At 38.0% G+C, this 19,620-nt stretch overlaps 2 protein-coding genes across 6 annotated transcripts in view; one reads left to right on the top strand and one right to left on the bottom strand.

The window, feature by feature from the left end:
- Positions 1-19,620, bottom strand: part of LOC128866556 (7SK snRNA methylphosphate capping enzyme bin3) — a 180,235-nt gene that overhangs the window by 142,225 nt on the left and 18,390 nt on the right. The window lies entirely within an intron of this gene.
- LOC128867270 (uncharacterized) lies at positions 11,388-12,014 on the top strand. The gene has a single exon (XM_054108380.1). The coding sequence runs from the start codon at positions 11,388-11,390 to the stop codon at positions 12,012-12,014; it is 627 nt and encodes a 208-aa protein (XP_053964355.1).

The following is a 19,620-nucleotide window of genomic DNA, read 5'->3' as shown; positions in this document are numbered from 1 at the left end:
ATGTTCGTAACCATTTGGCTGGATATACAAGCAAAATTTTGGTTGTCATTTTCGTTTTCATGGAATAACCGGTTTTGTGTTTGTTCATCTGTGGACAGATCCTACAATTGGCCTCGCTTGTCCAACCCTGCTCATCGAATAACAAAAGTATTAGAAAAGGGTGGCAACAATAATTGACTTCATGTGGATTTGGCATCAAATTCCGCAGATTTAGCAAGCAGAAGACTTCCGGCCAACGGATGGGTTCACAATTCCTTGTGGTGGCAGGGTCCTTCCTTGTTACAAGAAGGCCAATCACGATGGCCTACATCAGAAAGTGAATATAAGGTGACGGTGGAAATAAAGGTACAGGTACAAGTATTACAACAACAGCAAATTTCAGCGATATTCTTCATGTCTTTCAAATTTCCCAAGGGTTTTGCGAGTTTTGCCATCCAAAATACCAAAATTGCATTTCAAGCAGTCTTGCTTAATTTCATTTGATGAAATCAAAGTAGCAGCACAACACTTAATTATGATCAGTCCGAAGCAATATTACGGTGAAAAATATGCGAAATTTAAACTTAAGTGAAATATTGCCCCTCAATTCATTCCTCGGCAAAAATTAGATCACGAGGAGAGGCAGTGGTTTGGCGGCATCTGTTAACTTATTCATATAATGAGCGGAATCCTATCATCCTTCCATACAATACCAAGTTAACCCGTCTTATATTCCAATTAATTAACGAAATATCACTGCCTGGTGAAAATCAGCCGATATTGCGTCTAATCTGAACGCAGTCCGGCTATTTGTCTGTTTTGCTAAAGCCATCCACCTAGAGGCCACTAATGACCTAGATGACGCATTCTTTCTAGCAGCCTGTTCAAGGTTCGTTGCTAGGCGAGAATGTCCAAAAAATGTCTACTCCGACAACGGCACCAACCTTGTAGGAGCTTCACGATCTCTACGGGCAGAATTCCAGATGTCGAAAGATGCCCAAACATGGTTTTTTTCATCTTCTTTCACTTTTTTTTTTTTTTTTGCTGTTTTGTTACTTCTTTCTCTTAGTGGTTTTTGTTTACTTTCTTATACATTTTTTTCGCTTTATGATTTAATTTGTTTTTTTGTTTTACTGATTTAGGCAACTGACAATCCCATCGTATTAATTGAGTTAGCCAGCTGCAAAGATGTTGTTGTGAATAAATTTTATAAAAAATTATATATTTCTTTTAAATACGATACGTATTGCTTGACCGGTATGGAATTCGCGGAAAAGTGCCCTAAGTAACTAATATCGCTTTATTATCATTTCACCCTGCGCACAAACCAATTTTGTGTATGCATGCACATACATACATACGTACATACATGCGGAAGTATGTTTGCATGCGCGTACATTTTTTAATGTCTTTACCATTGTTTTCGTTTTGGTTTCTTGGTGCATCTGGAAAGCATCAAGTGAAGGTAATAAATTTACATTTTTTATTACAATTCTTGCAAACAAAATTTTCGCTCACAAATAATTTTTCCCCCCATCTGGTAACTTTTATGCCACTCATTTGTGTTAATAAAAGTGTATAGCGTCTATTGAGGCAGCCAATTGAAGTATTTATGCGAAATATTTATAAATACATACATACATATAATATATTATTTTTTGTTTTCTGTAGGCAAAGTGTCCTTATTCCATTCCATACAATTGCTTCCAATGTCAGAAATACATCACTTCGGCATTAATTAAATTTATCAACTGCTAGAATTCCTGAGCTGCCATGCATATGCGATCCATTGGCTTACCAATTCACAGATTGTTTCATTTTTTAATACCTCGCTAGTGTAATACCTTTCAGCACAGGTAAGGCGCATTCTACTACTTTAAATACGTTGCATGTATTTAATTAAAATTATGAATGTATACCAAATTAATAAAGCACTTGGGTAAAGCTTTAATTCAACGCGAATGCATGAAGTTGAATGGGTAAAATATTTACTTCAAATATATCAAATTCTCATTCACTTCGATTGTAATGTGCTGCACTTGAATTGTTTACTTGATGATTTCAAGCGTTTTAAAACAGTTACTCAAGAGTATACCCATTAAATGATACATCTTTGAATTGCATGCACATATGTATGTATGTTTTGCGCTTCCGACTCTTGTTGTTGTTAGCACTTCGTATTGTAACTAACTATTAGCCGACTTTCTTACTTGTCAAGGCTCATTAAGCTCTGTTTGCTGTTTACTAATTTCTTTTTTTTTTTGTTTCGTTGCATTTTTCTTCGCTTTGAAGCACGCATAGAATTATCATTAAAAATTTCTTCTACTGCAGCAATACCGCAATGAATCACAAACAAAATAGTAAAGCAGTGCAGTGGATGTTGCTGCCGACGTCGACGCCAGCAATAACAAGACACAAATAACGGCGGAAGATTCGTGCTCTCCGCCATTTACGACGACGGCTACGTAGCAGTAAAGCTCTTTATAGTAAACGATATAGAAGTAATGAAACAGTAAGTACCTCTGTCGGAGGGAAAAGTGGGAAGGCATGAAAATAATTAAGCTATGCAGCGGTTGTGGGGAAAGGTACGGTTCTGCGCGCAACGAATTCCCAGCAGAGTAATCGTTGACTAATTCACAGCCTGACTATCGCCGAGGGCGATTTATTAAGTAAAGCAAATGTTAATGATACAGCAGCGTAGCAACAACACAAAAACAAATGCCTGTGAGCTGCACGGTCAAAGGGGGCCGGTAGCAGTTGCGTAAGTTAGTACAATTATGCAAATGACTAATAAAAAAGATATTGCGCAAAACTTTTAATCACGTTGGAGTTAATCAATAACTTTGAATTAAAAGCGGAAGAGTGAATGAGAAAGAGCTATGTAAGTAGTGAGCGTGAGTAATGATGTTGGAGCACAACAGTTAATCCTAAGCAAAAACGACAAAGAATACACTGTGGGCGTCGTCATCAGCGCTGTCAGTTAGTGGAGAAGGGAGAAGAAGAATAAAGTCCAAACACGTTTCAGCGTGCACAAAGCAGTGTTGTGGTTGTTGCTTGTGATAAATTGTTGGGTCATAAAATCAGCAACAGAACTGAGCGAGCGTAGTTAAGAAGCAAGAAATTAACGAAGCATTGCAACAACTACAAATTAATGAAGAAGAGCATGCAGATGAGTGGTGGTGGTGATGTGAGAAAGTGACGTGATTCTGCAGTTTTGAGGGAGAGATGCCAGACTTGTGTACAAAAAATGCATAAATTGATATCAAATGGGATTTATAGGACCCAATCAAATAAATGGAAAAGAATTTCAAAATCAGCCCAAGCATTTTATTTCATTCGCTTAGCTAAACAGCTTATGAAGCATTATATACACATGTATACATTATTTACTTAATGCACATGAAATAAAGTGCTCTTATAAACTTTCCACTTACGGCACGTCAATTGTTTTTTATTAATAGGAGTTCTAAAATCTGAAATACCAATAACAAAACAAAACACACTATGTATAAAAAATCTTGGCCTGTACAAGTTACCACGTACAAGCAAACTTCGGGTCAAACTGACGCAAAAATAAATGCAGTAGCCAGCATTACGCTTTAAGCTAATCTGGAATTACATGCTCGATATTTTTTTATTGAAAAAAAAAGCCACTCGAAAATTCAAGTATGGCCTTTGTATGAAAGAAAATGCGTAAGACCACAAAGAAAAAAATGTGAAAAATCAACGTAAATTATTTATAACCATATTTTGCGGGCACCTAAAATTTGCGGTTTGTTATACCAAAATTCAATGGGCTATAAAACTGCATACCCAGAAATATTTTAAAATTTATTGTTAAAAAGTTGAAAGTTTTGATGAAATTTAAAAAAAATATGTAGTTTGAAATGTTGCGCTTTATGGTGTTTGTTGTAGTATAAACTGTATTTTTATAAAAAAAATAAGGTTGCGTTTATAATTTTGGAACGAGGTTTATATGAGAAGAAATCGTAGGCGCCAATCAATCAATGGGAGAGAAATCAATAATGGGTAGGGCAAGTATTACCGACGCTTCAAAACTTCACAGCTCTCTGGCAACCCCGTTACTTCAAATCACAATTTGAATAATACATTTTCTTACTTTTTCATTCTAGATAATCGATTGAAATAAATCACATTTGCTTTTCGGTCGCACAGCTTTCAAAATGTGATATTCTTGTACGCGATTTAATTTCATTTATTAGGTGCGCCAGACTTTGAAAGGCTGTTGCTGTTGTTGTCGATAATGATTATTTTATAAACGGTATCTAAACGTTGGCTTTATCAGCAAAATTGCAAAGCAGTGTTTTGTTGCCTTAAATGAGATTATATTATTTGATAAGTTGTAGTTGTTGTACTTTTGTCTTTTGTTTTTGATTATCAAGCAGCCAAACGGCACTAACAATCGATTTTAGTTCCTGTTGTTGCTAGAAGCGATTATATTACAATTATGTTTTTGTTGTTGCTGTTGCTGTTATTATTGTTGTCCCTGATACTTGCTCTACTAAATTGTATAAATTAAATGATTTTTGCTAGCAATAATGAAATTTAATGAACACAACCAAAGGGGGCGTTGCTGTGAATAATAAAGAAAATCCTGTTGTTCAAGAAGTAGCAGATTGCTTCGGTGTGTCTGTGTGTGGATGTGTGCGTGACTTGAATATGCATAATTAAATCTAATTTAGATTAGCAAATTTCGAGCAAATATTCAAAACGTTCATTGCATTTGTATGTAAATAGTTTTGTGTGCTGTGTGCAGGTGCACACATACACGCAAGCAGCAGCGCCTAGGTTGTTTATTCACTAAATATTATTTCGCATATCAAAAGCAAACACCGCAACGCAAAATAAATTGCACATAACGCGGCAAATTTTGGCGCACAATTGCCGTTGTGGAAACATAATTTTAGGCGTGCATGCATATTTTATTTATGCACACTTTTTTGAGTGGAGTTAATTGAATTTATTATTTAAAATGTTTATTTATTGTATTTACGTTTAAATCTTGCCTAGAAAAATGAGCCAGAGAACAATGCGGCGTGTAGCCTTTCGGTGAAAAGCTCGTTTAATCAATTGTTTACGTGTACATCCATATATTAACTCCAAATTCAGCTAATTAGTTTCATTGTTTGATTTAGATTTGATTGCCGCACAATATACGTGCATACATGATGCATACTTGCAAGAGTAGATAGCGTGCAGGCCCTTTGATGTTAATGAAAAATTTTCATTTGCCATTGAACAGAAAAAGAGAAGTGTTGGCAAGCTTATCCCACGTTCTCACCAGCAATCGGGAATACCTTAACATTTATGGCAGACAATACACCCAAAGACACCGCTCATTGCTTATCTTCTTCGTGATTGGCGCGAAAACCGCTTAAGCGATTTTGGTCGCGTTTAACAAAGCGCCGCCAGTCGTTTCTTTCTCGTGCTAACCGGCGCCAATTGAACACAACAAGTAAAGCTGCATAAGTCCTTCTCCACGTGATCTTTCCAACGCAGAGGAGGTCTTCCTCTTCCGCTGCTACCACCAGCAGGTGCTGAAACGAATACTATCAGGGCTGGAGTATTTTTTATCCACTCGGATGACAGGAGCTAGCCAACGGAGTCGCTGGATCTTATTCGCTACACTTTGTAACGGGTTATTCAATAGGTGCGCTTCAACTTTTTTCCGATAGGGAGGGCGAACGACGCAATATTTTTTGTTTTTCGCTTGTCATTTGTAAACTTCATTAGTATACATTTCATCATGGAACGCTACACACTTGAGCAACGATTGCAAATCGTGCAAATTTTTTATGAAAATAATCGTTCTGTTGCTGCTACTTTAAGAGCATTACGGCCATTTTACGGCCCATTTAACAAGCCGTCCCGTTTTGGGGTTATGCGAAGTCATTGGTCTACAGTAACAAGCCGGCGACGATTTGTGAGCTCAGAGCCAATATTGAACGCGAAATTGCTGGAGTTTCGGCCGATTTATGTAAAAGAGTGGTCGAAAATTGGGTTCAACGATTGAACTTCGTAAAACGTGCACGCGGTGGTCATGCAAAAGAAATCGAATTTCATACTTAAATGTATATGTTCAAACTCGATAATAAAAAAAAAAATTAGTTAAAAAAGTCAAACCGTTTGTGTTTTATTCAAAAAAGTTCAAAAGTTGAAGCGCTCTTACTGGAAACCCCTATACATAGTACGTCGCCGTAAAGCTCATACAGCTCATCATTCCACCGCCTACGATCCTCGCCATCACCAACGTTGAAAGATCTAAAGATCTTGCGCAGAATCTTTCTCTGAAATGAACTGAATGAACTTCTCAAAATTTTTTTTTTCATTCATTCCGTAAACATTTGCTCATAGTTGACCCACTAAGTGGTAATCACTGTTGAGATATTTAGTTCATTTTTAATGGTCCGATTTAATTCATACTTAGAAAGTCTGTTAGAATTACGATGAGAAATATTTTTACAAAGAAATGTCGAAACAGCCCAGTGCCATCGTACCGTGAATGGGAAAAATTGTATATTTCTGTCGTTGGTGTTGATGCATTTACAAGCAACTTTTCGCACGGTATGTCACTTTCATTCACATCTCGAACTCTGCTAATCTTTATATTTTAGCCACAGATGAAAAAACGCAAAATATTGTTCCCAAGGAAATACATATGTATATAAAAAAATTTCGAGCATTCAACACAACAAAAATTATTAAAAATTAAAGCGAATTTTTAGCCACTTTAAAGTGGCACTTTGTTATACCAAAATTTAATGGGCTACAAAACGGCATACTCGAAATGTTATTAAAAATTCTGATTAAAAAGTTTGAAATTTTGATGAAAATTTGTGGAATGTTGTACAAAGTTTGAAACTTCGAGTTATATGAATTTTGAAGTAGTATAAACTATATTTTCATTTAAAAAAAATTATAAAAAAATCTATAAAAATAAAAATTATAAAAGAAAAAATTTATAAAAAACAAATTATAATTAAAAAAGTTAAAAAAAAAACTATAATTATTATAAAAAAAATTATAATTTTTACACAATAAAAAAAAAAGTCAATAGTCTACTATTATTGTGAACGCGGGTATAGGTATAGGTAAGGTGACATATAAAATAATTTGATACTTGCCCAATAGTTTTAGATGGTAAATAATCCAACGCTTACCTGTAAGTAAAAAAATACATTTTAATTTTAATTGGAATTTTTCTATAAATAACTTTGTGTTTCTTAATAAGACTGAAGAATAAATAATAAGGCTGTTCTAGAGAGAAGGCTGAGAATGAGAGGGAGTCGTGAACGAGCAATCGAACCGAAGGGTTGGGCCCGCGAATGGATAAAGTGACGCTTAATTTATATACCAACTGAATTTAATAAAAGTTAATTTGTTATTGTTAACTAAATGCGCCTCGGTTCATCCATACAGATTTATATGTATGTATGTACATATGTATAACTAATACCATTTCATTCCCTGTTAGTTATAAATAAAAAAACCATAGATTTATTCAACAGTCACAAAACTTCAATTCGATTATTTATAGCAATCAGCCGCGACTAGCAATCGTTTAGTGGAATAATGGAATTGTATCACCTGTGTTTTCCCCGAACTAGTATTTTTTCTCAACCTGCATAAATAAGAGAACGTATCGATTCGCAAAAACAAAAAAACAAATACAGTGCAGAAACTTCAGGCATGTTTTCGTTAATTGGCAAATAGCTAAGGTAGATAGGCAAGGGTCAGGTAACGTAATATAAGGAACATTAAGTTTTTATGAAACATTTTGTTTTATTTTTCCGCCCATTAGAATGAAACTCAACTGACCATAAAAGCCCCACACTAATATCAAGCAGTTAATTACTATTGAAGTGCATAAGTGGGGCAATTCGGTCGAAAATAACTTTTTCTGCCATAATCTGCAAAAACAATTTAAATTAAGCTTGAAATAATGCAAAAACGCTACATGAAATTTAAATTACACAAACAACCAAAACGAAATATGAAAAACTTGCAAAATAACGCAACACCGCCGCCAGTCAGAAAACACTAACGCCAACCAGTTGCCAAATACATGCGAGTAAAATCAACGCACCAATAGAGGAACGTGTATTAGTGGCGTAAAAGGGGTAATGCTCACGCGAGTAATACGAACGAGTTGTTGGTAGACGCAGGCACATAAATGCGGAGAGTGGGGAGTGGTGACAGTGCAAAAAGTGGCGTGAAGTGAATGCTGCAATACTGCTGCTGCGTATCGACGCACAACAGCACGCACGAACAAAAGCGATAAGCGCTAACTGGTCAGTGCACAAGAATTGCACTCGATGCATTTTCACAGCGGTACACTATCTGAGATGTAGAAAAGTGACGGTGCTTATTTATGTATGTAACTATGTAACTGTTACATGGCATAGCATATGCGAGTATTTTATGTACGAGCGATAAGCCTAGACCTGAAAAATTGCACAACAAAAGTCGAGAGAGAGTAGTTATTCGGCAACTAGTATTACAAATGGGTTTCTTGCTAGTTTTTGAATTGTAATAGAAGACATTTTGTAGATTGAAAGTTTGAATATATTTTAAATAGTGGTTTTGGCATCCATCAAAGAAGCGATCTTTACTTTTTCCCATAGCTAATAGTGATTTAAATTTTAATCACAGCAACCATGACGCATTCAGCCGTAGAGCGATTATACTGATCTGGAATGAAGCATAAAGATAATATACGAGCGTATTTCTTTGGACTGTAACATGTCGTTCAACGTTAAGGGCACGGAGAGTTTTTCAAAAACTGTCAAAACAGCACCTACAAAAAAAATGAAGACTGCCAGTCTCTCTCAATGAGCTTCTAAAACCAGGATGATAGATAACCAAGTTTGCGCAATCTGGGGTGGTGAGAAACAAAATTTTGCGAGTAACTTCGGCTGCTACGCCGTCGCGTACTAGGCAGCCGAATTCCGCTGTCGCTTATATCTGGAAGACTTCAAAGAATTTACAAAGGTTTTAAAATTGATCGTAAATGAAAGCTGTCGCTTATATCTGGAAGGCTTCAGAGAATTTACCAGGGTTTTAAAATATAACGTAAAGGAAAGGTGGTGCAGTGGTAGGTGATATCTAAGTTTTATTTAAAGATTTAAAAGGTACTAACTTTCCTTAAAAAATAATTCAGTTAGTTATTTTAAAGCTGCACAGCTACTTCTTTTCGTAAAAGATGCGAGGAAATAGCCCAGAAAAACAAAATATTCCCGTTAATGTCGGTTCTTTAAATATCGCCAAAGAAATGATGCGTACGAAAATATTTGATTCAGCTTTGTTGCCACGGTCCAAAGCGTTCAGAATCCAAACATTATCTCCACTCCACGGAAGTGAAAAATGGTTCCAGTCTTCAAAAAGTCTACAAGACAAATTATTCGTCTCTTAGATACTGCAAGGGTTATCGTTTGAGGATCACAAAATATGCATAAAAAAACCACAACAAACGAGATTATTATATTGGAATTCTGTTTCTAAAATTAGCTGCCTAATGAGAAGAAAAAGCAAAAAACAAAACCAAATTGCATGACGAATTGCGTCGGCATAAATAGCATAACCAAAAAGACTGGTCGGAAAAGAGGCAATACAAAAAGAAGTAAACAAAAAACAAAAAAAGGAAATGAACAGCAGTAAAACCAGAAACGTGACGCCTTAACCTACAAATCACGAGCAAACTCGAGAAGGGAAAAAACAACCAAATAACAAAAGTCAAAAGCTGAAAAAGAAAAATAAAACCAGAAAGACACACGTCGAAATATAAAAGAGATATGTATCTATGTATGTATGTATCTGCATATATATTTGTGCATATGACGGTAAATAAAATAAAAGCAATAACTGCGAAGATAAACGACATTAATGAACGAGCAAAGCAAAACAAAACGAGTGAAAAGATTAAAGTAGAAAAAATACGACCGATAATAAAAGTGATTATAAAAATGAATTAATTAAAAAACCAAAAACCACCAACAATTCTAAGCAAAATATGTGAAAAAGCAACGAGGCGGAGGGACAGAGATCGGCTAAGTGGCAAAAAAAACTGTTGAATGTGGAGCACTGAAAACTGGCAAGATGAGTTGTGCTGGCAGAGAATTATAAGTGTGAAAGGCGTGTCACGCATTAGTGGCATCTTCAACTGACTTACTTACGCCTCAGATCAATGGCGAATTGAATGTGTGACTTGGAATGGCATAAAGGAAACGGCGCAAATGGTCAATTATTGCATCTTCTTCAATAAATTCTAGGTTTCTACTGGGTGCTCACAAACGCAACTATACCACGTACGTGCAAAGAAAAACAGAACAGCTGAAAACTAATCGGTTAGCAATACTTTCACGTTAGTACACAACAACATGAAACCACAATTTGTGACTTTTCATATTAGGATTTATGTACGCATAAACAGCAACGTTTGGCAACAGTGGCGGTAGCAAAGCAAACACAATAACAAATTACGCAAATTTTTTAAGTGCGAGTATCGTACATTTAAGGAGTGAAGTGTACGTTGCTTCTTGGGGGAATGCACACAGAGGCGTATGGCAGTTGTGCCAGTAGCCTAAAGACCGACCATTGTGGCAGAATGCCACTCCTGCACGAGGTGCCCCTGCTTTTAACCAAAAATGGCGGATCTAGAGAGGCATAACTCGAAAAAACCCGTAATCCTAGGTGTAATTCGAACCGTGCCTATAGGATGAATGGCACTACGTAAGTGTGTCTTATAACGGTGACCTCCAGATATCGGGCGCCCTCTGGTTGTAATTAGCCTTACCGCGACACCGGGGCACTGTCGTGGCTCGACCTTCCCTTCCCCTTCACTCGTGGGACCACATGGCAGAGTCAAACAACTTATTAAAAAAGGCAGAAGTGCCTAATATAAACCAGGTCGATAACGACCTTTCGGTAAACAGTGCCGAATTACCAACAACATCGCAGGCAGCTAAGGGCAAACAGTGCCCTCCAACTGTCAGCGAAAGCACCGATATGGAAGTTGACGACATGTCCCTGGGGCCAGATGGCAAAGCTTCTACCATATCACCAGAGGAAGAGGAGAAACTATTATCTTCTCCCACTCGTGACACAGGAAGAAAGGACGAAGACAAGGTGCGGCTTTGCGGTGCCGCCAGAAAGCGCCTAAAGTACTTCCTGAGAAAAGGTCACAGCATTGACGAGGCAAGAGAGTTGGCTCAAATACCAGCAGATCTGAAGCGACAACCCTCCAGCAGCACCACGCCAAAGCAAAGCTCCCCTAAACGTGCCAATTTACAGGGGAGCTCCAGCGTTGGAAAAAGGCAGGAGAGACTACCGAAACGGAAGGACCAAAGGCAGCAGTGCCTAATCCAGAAGTCAAGGTAGACTCAACAAAAATGTCTTACAAAGACGCGGCGTGTAGCACGAAGTTGGGAATAATTCCTCCTGACTATCCCACTACAGTATGGTCGACGGAAAGACTAACGGCCATACAACATGCTATCCTGGAGGCGATAAGGAAAAAGCAGACTGGCGCTGCAAAGCCCAAATTTAATAGCTGCACCTTTCGCCCAGGATATATAGTTATATCATGCGGCTGCGATGATACGGCTAATTGGCTAAAGGAAGTAGTTCCTAAGCTGAAGCCGTGGAAAGATGCACAGCTGAAGATTGTGCAGGAGGCGGACATACCGCGCCCACAAATCTTCGTTGGTCACTTTCCAGAATTGGACAGCCCCTCAACTGAGGATATTATTAGCCTCCTTAACGGCCAAAACGAGGGCCTCAACACCAATGACTGGCGGGTGCTCAACAGAGTGCGCAAGGGTACTGTGGTAGAAATTACCATAGCTATTGACCCAATCTCCGCAGAAGTCATAAAGACTTCCAACAACTGGTTGAACTACGGGTTCGGTAAAACCCAACTTCGGCCAAAATCTAAAGGCCCGATTGATCGGCCTAAGGTTACCGAACAGGACCCGACCCCTCGGCGAAACAAAGCTCTGAGGAAGCGGGAACTTTGACTCCAACGGCTTCAATAGCCCAGGACGATAAGGCCAACTGCTCCAGACACGAGCCAGAAAAGCCAACAACATCCGGCACATGGCGCCATAACGTGGCCGAGGGTATCCGCATGCGACCCCCGCTGCAGGCTGATAAAAAAGCGCACAGCCACAACAAGGATCGAAGGGGGGATCAGATGTCCGCTGAGGAAGCAGTCCTTCTGAAAAGCAACCGAGGCAAGAAAAAGGCAGCCATTGCCAAACGAAGGATCACTAGATGACCTGGCCTAAGCGTAAACCCTACAACACCAGAAGGCAACTCGGATGCCTTCAAGTAAATCTCCATCACGCAAAAGCAGCCTCGGACGTGCTTACGAGGAGATTTAACCAAGAACTCTTGGATGTAGCTTTCATTCAAGAACCATGGGTACGTAAAGGAGTCATTCAGGGACTCCAGAGCGCAAACGGTTGATATATGCTGCCAACAAAGACCGTCCCAGAGCGGCGTTGTTAATAAATAATCAACTAACCTTTATCCCAATATCACAGTTCATTACAGAAGACCTGGTGGCGATTTGGGTAAAAGTGCCAACGAGCAAAGGTGAGCATGAGGTAGTACTTGCCTCCGCCTACCTTCCAGGAGATGAGGTCACTGCTCCAACAAGGGAGGTTATAGCCCTGGTGGAATATTGTCAGCAAAAACGTCTCCGGTGGATCCTCTGCTGTGACGCAAATGCGCACCACACAGCGTGGGGAAGCACAAACATCAACCCAAGAGGTGAGTACCTTATTGAATTTCTACTTAGGTATAATATATCTATCCTAAACCGAGGCAACGAACCTACATTCATTAATGCAATCAGAGGTGAAGTCCTTGACATCATTCTCTCTAGCCATAATGTTTTGTCCGAAGTCTCAAATTGGCATGTGTCAGAGGAAACATCTATGTCGGATCACAGACATATTAGATTCGATATAGGTGCAACCAAACCACAAATGACAATTTACAGAAACCCCAGAAAAACTAACTGGGACTACTTTCACTTCTATTTAGAACAAAGTGTTAACTGCTCTAAGCGTCACATTCAGCTTATATCTGAGCTTGAGTTCGAATCGAACGAACTACATTCAAACATAATATCTGCGTTTCACGAAAGTTGCCCAGTAAAAGTGAAAAAGCCACAAAGAAATTTTCCTTGGTGGAATAGTACACTTTCCAACCTGCGTAAAGAAACAAGAACCCTATGGAATAGAGCTAAAGCAATGGGGGACTGGTCCTCCTACTCAACAGCCCTAACCAACTACAATAAAGAATTGAGGAAATCTAAAAGGGCTACTTGGAGGAATCACTGTGAAAAGATTTGTAGTCTTCCGGATGCTATTCGTATCCTACTAAAAGATCACTCAAACGGCATTAGTACCCTGAAAAAGCCAGACGGAAGCTACACAAGGAATCCAGAGGAAACCAGTCAACTTCTGCTGGACACTCACTTCCCTGGATCACTTGTGCTAGACGAGATCTCTGTACCGGCAGAAACTACTACATCTGCGGGTGCTGAGAACTTAAAACTAGCAAACAAGCTATTCCATGAAAAGCGGGTACAATGGGCGATATCAACATTCAGCCCATACAAATCTCCTGGTCCTGATGGGATATTCCCCTGTCTTTTACAGCAGGGTGCACACCATATTATCCCTAATTTGACCAGACTATACAAAGCAAGTTTACTGCTGGGATATTTGGGCTGAGGTTAAGGTCGTATTTATTCCAAAGGTAGGGAAAAAACCCGAACAATTGCCTAAATCATACAGACCAATTAGTCTCAGCTCATGTTTCCTTAAAACAATGGAAAAGATAGTTGATCAGTATATTAGGGAATACAATCTAGCTAAATTCCCACTGCATCGACTTCAATTTGCCTATCAACAGGGAAAATCCACTGAGACTGCAATACACAGCCTGGTAACAGTTATTGAAAAGGCTATTGAGTCCAAACAGATAGCTCTATGTGCATTTATTGACATATCAGGAGCTTTTGATAACACCTCCTATGAGGCAATCTATAATGTCCTATATCTAAAGGAGGTACCTGAACCCATCACTAGATGGATAATATTCATGCTGAAATCTAGGACGATCAGCACCGAACTAGGAGGAACAATCAAATCTATCAAAGCCACAAGAGGTTGCCCTCAAGGTGGCGTACTCTCTCCTCTTCTGTGGGCTCTAGTTATAGATGAACTTCTCCACAAACTGAATAACCTAGGATTTCACACTCAGGGTTACGCTGATGACCTAGTAGTTTATGTATTAGAGTGGCATGAGGAAACCATTTCGGATCGCATGCAGCAAGCCCTTACAATAATAAACAAATGATGCACGGAAAAAGGGCTCTCCATCAACCCATCCAAAACAACACTTGTACCGTTTACTAGGAGAAGGAAGATAAATCTCAAATGTCCGACCCTTAATAGAACAACACTTGAACTCTCGACAGAAGCGAACTATCTTGGCGTTAGTCTTGACAAAACGCTTACGTGGAACTCCCATATTGAGAGAGTTACTTCAAAAGCCACAAGGGCATTCTTTGCCTGTACAAGGCTTTTTGGTAAGACATGGGGACTAAGCCCTAGAATGACCTTCTGGACATTCACCACAGTTGTAAAACCCATAGTCACTTATGCATCCTTAGCATGGTGGCCCAAGGTCAAGCAAAGAAAGGCGGCAAACGAATTAAGCAAACTGCATCGCCTGGTATGTGTTGGTATTACAGGGGCTATGAAAACGTGTCCCACGGATGCATTGGGTGTGCTCCTGAACATACCACCGCTTCCAATTCTAATTGAAAGGGAAGCTCGCTCGAGTGCCTTAAGACTAAAAGGTATATCTGAACTTAAAAGTGGGGATATGAAAGGACATTTAAAGATCTTAGAAGACTTCCTACATAGTCCCATTCTTCATAGGGATGATATACTATCACCCAAACCAATACTCTTCAGGAACTTCCAAGTTATAATCAATGAACGAACAGACTGGAGAACTAACTCTATCACCTTCAAACCTGGCTCCCAGCTATGGTTTACTGATGGGTCCAAATTGGAAAATGGTAGAACAGGGGCAGGAATCAATGGGCCCAAATTCAAAAAATCGATTCCGATGGGATCCTACCCAACAATATTCCAGGCAGAAATACATGCCATTGAAATATGTGTGAGAGAATGCCTTAGAAGGAAAATGAGAGGTACTCACATCTACATACTTTCAGATAGCCAAGCGGCTTTAAAAGCCCTTCTATCAACAACCATCACCTCTAAATTGGTAAACGATTGCCTAAACCTCCTAAACACGTTAGGAAACCTCAACACAGTAACACTATGTTGGATTCCGGGACATGAAGGACATGAGGGAAATGAAATGGCTGACGACCTTGCAAAACAAGGAGCAAATATGCAACTTACTGGTCCTGAGCCTTTCTGTGGACTGACAAAAGGCCACATTAATGAATTCCTTAGGAAATGGGAGGAAAGAAAACTTGCCGCACACTGGCTAAACTGTGCCGGTCAGCGTCAAGCCAAACTATTCCTAAGTCCCAACAAAGGAATATCTGACAAACTTCTCTCACTAAACAGAGTAGATCTGCGTCTTTTAACCGGATACCTTACAGGTCACTGCAGCCTGAGATACCATCTAAACATTATTGGTCTATCCGAGACCAATGTCTGCCGTTTTTGCGAAATGGACATAGAAAGCTCAGAACATGTGCTTTGTGAATGTCCTGCGTTGGGCAGACAAAGACTTCACCACCTTGGTGGTATCGTAGTATCTCCATGCAATCTTTGGAACAACAAACCCAAAACTGTGCTAAAATTCCTAAAAAGCCTAAAACTCTAGGGTTACAAAATAGGCCTTTCACAATAGATCAGCTCTGGTCGCAGTGCGTAATGGCCTTCTAATAATAATAATAATAATCGTACATTTATCTGCAGACGAAGTGTGTGTGGAACTTTTAAGTGCGTTCGCAAAAATCGACAGTGGAATATTTGAAGTAGTAGAAAAATGGTAGAAATAACTTTGCAGGTAGTGGTGAAACTTCCGAGGTGAAAAGGCTTCTGACCTCCGGGGTGTAGAACAGCAAAAGATAGGCAAGAAATTCTAGAAGAGCCACGACCTAAACAGCTGCCAAGAGTCTATACGCGACACAATGCTTATATGTAGTATAACTAACTTCTAGAACATAGAACATGGAAACTGATGGAAAAACTTGGTTCCCTACACGCCATCCACCCTTTTGTTTCTATAAATTTAGACAGTTGATTTATTTAGTTTAATTTTAAGAAATTTTCAATAAAAATATGGCTCATTCTTTAACAATAGCTAAATCAAAGTTCCATGCTTTGTGCGAAATTCAGAAAAATCCTTCAAAATCTCAATCTTTTAATTCGAGTCATTAGAATACTTTTGAGTTTAATAGTTAATTCAATTTTCGTACAACAATGTGAGGGTTGGCGGCCGCCGTAGTCGAATGGCGTAACTATCATTCGTTCGATGCCACGGCCACGAGCCACCAATTTATAGAAAACTTTTTTTCTAATAGCGGCCGAGAGTATTTCTGCCATGGTGAAAAGTAGGTGTGGCCTATATCAAACCGCTAACCGGCTCAGAGCAAATTTGAAAGCATCAGCTATTGATGTAATCTTCTCTTTGTTCTAATACAAACCTCTCTCTGATGGGATCTCTCACTCCATAATTTTTCACACAAAAATCCGTTAGTATAATTTACACCTGCTTTTTTCTTCTTTTTACTAATGGGTATGTATTTGCACTTGAATGAGTGAAGTAAGCTTTAATAAAAAATAAACAACAAAAACAAATTACTGTGTGTTTTCTTTTACTAGCTGATTGGCTAACGTAACCAGGGTCATGACTGCGGCTGTTTTACGAGAAAAACTGAGATTATGTTGATGATATATGAAAAAAATCAACGCAGCCCTCGCTCATGTTGCTTCGTTGTCGTCTGAATAACGACCGATTAGACGAGTGTGTGAATATGTGTGAAATTCGCGGGCAAAATTCTGCTGCCGAGTGCCCGGTGACGTCGTAGCCGACGTTAGTCACTCAATTTCACAATAGCTGAAGGCCAAACCTTGTAATAATCCAAGAATGATAGAAAGAAGATTGCGCCCATCAGAGCGTACGTGACGTCACGTTTGCTGAGTTGTGCAGTATTGCCAACCATTTGCCCTTCGCAATAAATTTAGTGCTTTTTTATACCGAAAATGCGAAAATTTTGAAGTTTCGTGTTTGTTTCTTTTTTTAATTTAAAGCTACCGAAATGTTAAGTTAAAAAAAGAAACTATATTATTAAACAAAAAAAGGTTAAAAAAGGTCACTCTGAGAAGATTTTAGTGCTAATGAAAAGTTTTTTACTCTTATAAAATTTGATAATTTGAAAGTGCAAATTTAATTTTTGGCTCCATTTAAGGCTATGCAAAAATATTAAATGCCCCTCTCTCAACTCTTCTTAAGATTGAAAACCTTTTTACACATTTTAAAAAGCCTTTGAATTTATTGAATGCGAATTGAAACCATAGAGGTGTAATCGTTTCTTCCGGTCATCAATCCTTAGTGAGACATAGAGCATCAAGAGGTGTATTCATAGTAAAAATAACCAACAAAATACCAGAAAATACTAAAGAAACCATACTGACATTTTTACAAAAAGAGTACCTTATGTAGTTACATAACTTCAAATATAGCAAAAAAGTCGTTTCTTTAACAAAAGAATTTCGCTTAACAAAAAAAACTCATAAATTAAATTGAACATAAGCATAACACATTTATTTAAAAAAAACGCACATTCTACAGACAATTCGTCACGCATACAAAGTTCTTACTTAACACAATAAAAATTTCGTGTTTTATTTTCTTTAAATGGGCATTTAGTGCGTTTTTATATCCAAAGCTAGGCAACTCTGCAGTAGCGAGAGAGAGATTTGACTGCCGAAAGCAGAAGAACACCAACAACACCGGCAATCGCGGGCAATGCCACCAGATGTTAAAAAAAGTAAAGCTAAATAAAACTGAGTGAATTATTTAAATAATTATTAAAAAATGTATATTTCACAAAATTATAAACATGACATTTTAATTAGAACAGCTAGAAAAATGTCATGAAGAAAGAACTAAAACTCCGAGACAAAAAATAATAAAAATAACAAAAAAAAAATGCTAAATCAAGTTACGAAAATGGTAATCTGGCCATACTGGAGCTAAAATCACGTAACTAGTTGTCAAATTCGCTGAGCGCAAAGTAACGGGACCACGATGGGCGCCATCTCATTATTCTTTGCATCATGGTAATAATCTATCATCTTGCTATTTCTGTCGTGCAAAAGCTCCTCATAAAAAACTCCAACTGCCGCTTGAAGGTGGCTTAAACCTGTAGGTTCCTTTATTAGCCGCAGATTTAAAGTGCCTCAAAAGTTGCATTAATTTTAAACAATTGGCGCATTGTCTTCTATATACAACATATTTTTAAATGTAGGAAAAGTTTTAATATCTAATATTTTTCTTTGTTAAATAATCTTCACATATTTTAACCACAAAAATAATGCAAGACCTTTACTTGGTTATAGCGTAGAGTTAATAATAAAAACGAATTGAGAAGACACCTGAGCAAGCGATGAGGCATTCGCTAATAAAAAAAGTAGTGCAAGAGGAATCGGAAAATAAAACAAGATCTACAATATTTGGCTCTGAAAAAAGCCGAGAATCTGAATGGCAGCACCGCAGTGATTTAATAAATTTCGGTGTAGTGAAAGCAGGCAAATTGGCGTTGTGGCGGCATTTCTCAACATATGTACATATAAAGGATGGATAATGAAAATAAATTCGTGCGGAAAACCCCTAGCTACCGAAATGTGTGTAAACCTCCTGAAAGTAAAGTAAAAGAGACGCTGCAAAGCTTATAAGGCTGTTGTTCGGTTCTGTAGCTACTTCTTGGAATTCTTCGAATTTCGCAACACTACGGCATCGCAATGCAAGTACTGCCGTGCTGGTACTGGGGTTTTTTTTTCTTTTTATTTCTTTTATTTTCAATTTTCTGCTTTGAACTTTTATAACAGCTCTTCCTGGCTTTTAGCTGATACTCCGTTTTCACATTTTTACATACTTTTATTTTTTGAGTTCACAATTTTACAAGCAGAAAATTTTCAACTAACGATCTTTTACTACCTACGATTTTTTTCTTTGCTTGCTGGCTGTCACATTTGCGAAATTGGGGTTATTAGAATTTTATGGTGTCATGACTCTCGTGAGCTCTTTATAGTAATCTAAGGTTTATGTCAGATAAAATGAAATTTACCTAGCATTTTTAGATAAATAGTGTATGAATTTATTATAGATCAAATAAGCCTTATTTTCTTATATAAATTTATTTATAAATAAACATAGAAATAAATTTTCAGCTAACAACAGTTATATGCGCTTCAATAAATTAATCTTGCACACTTTTAATTTAATTTTTAATATAATATTGTATATTCCAGTACTTTTACCATTTCAAGCCTTTTTTTATTAATTTTTTTATTTATTTTTTTTGTCATAAATTTCGAGTGGCTGCACTAT

The sequence above is a fragment of the Anastrepha ludens genome, chromosome 6 (assembly GCF_028408465.1).
Source record: "Anastrepha ludens isolate Willacy chromosome 6, idAnaLude1.1, whole genome shotgun sequence".
NCBI classification, from domain to species: domain Eukaryota; kingdom Metazoa; phylum Arthropoda; class Insecta; order Diptera; family Tephritidae; genus Anastrepha; species Anastrepha ludens.
This window is presented reverse-complemented; position numbering and strand designations above follow the sequence as displayed.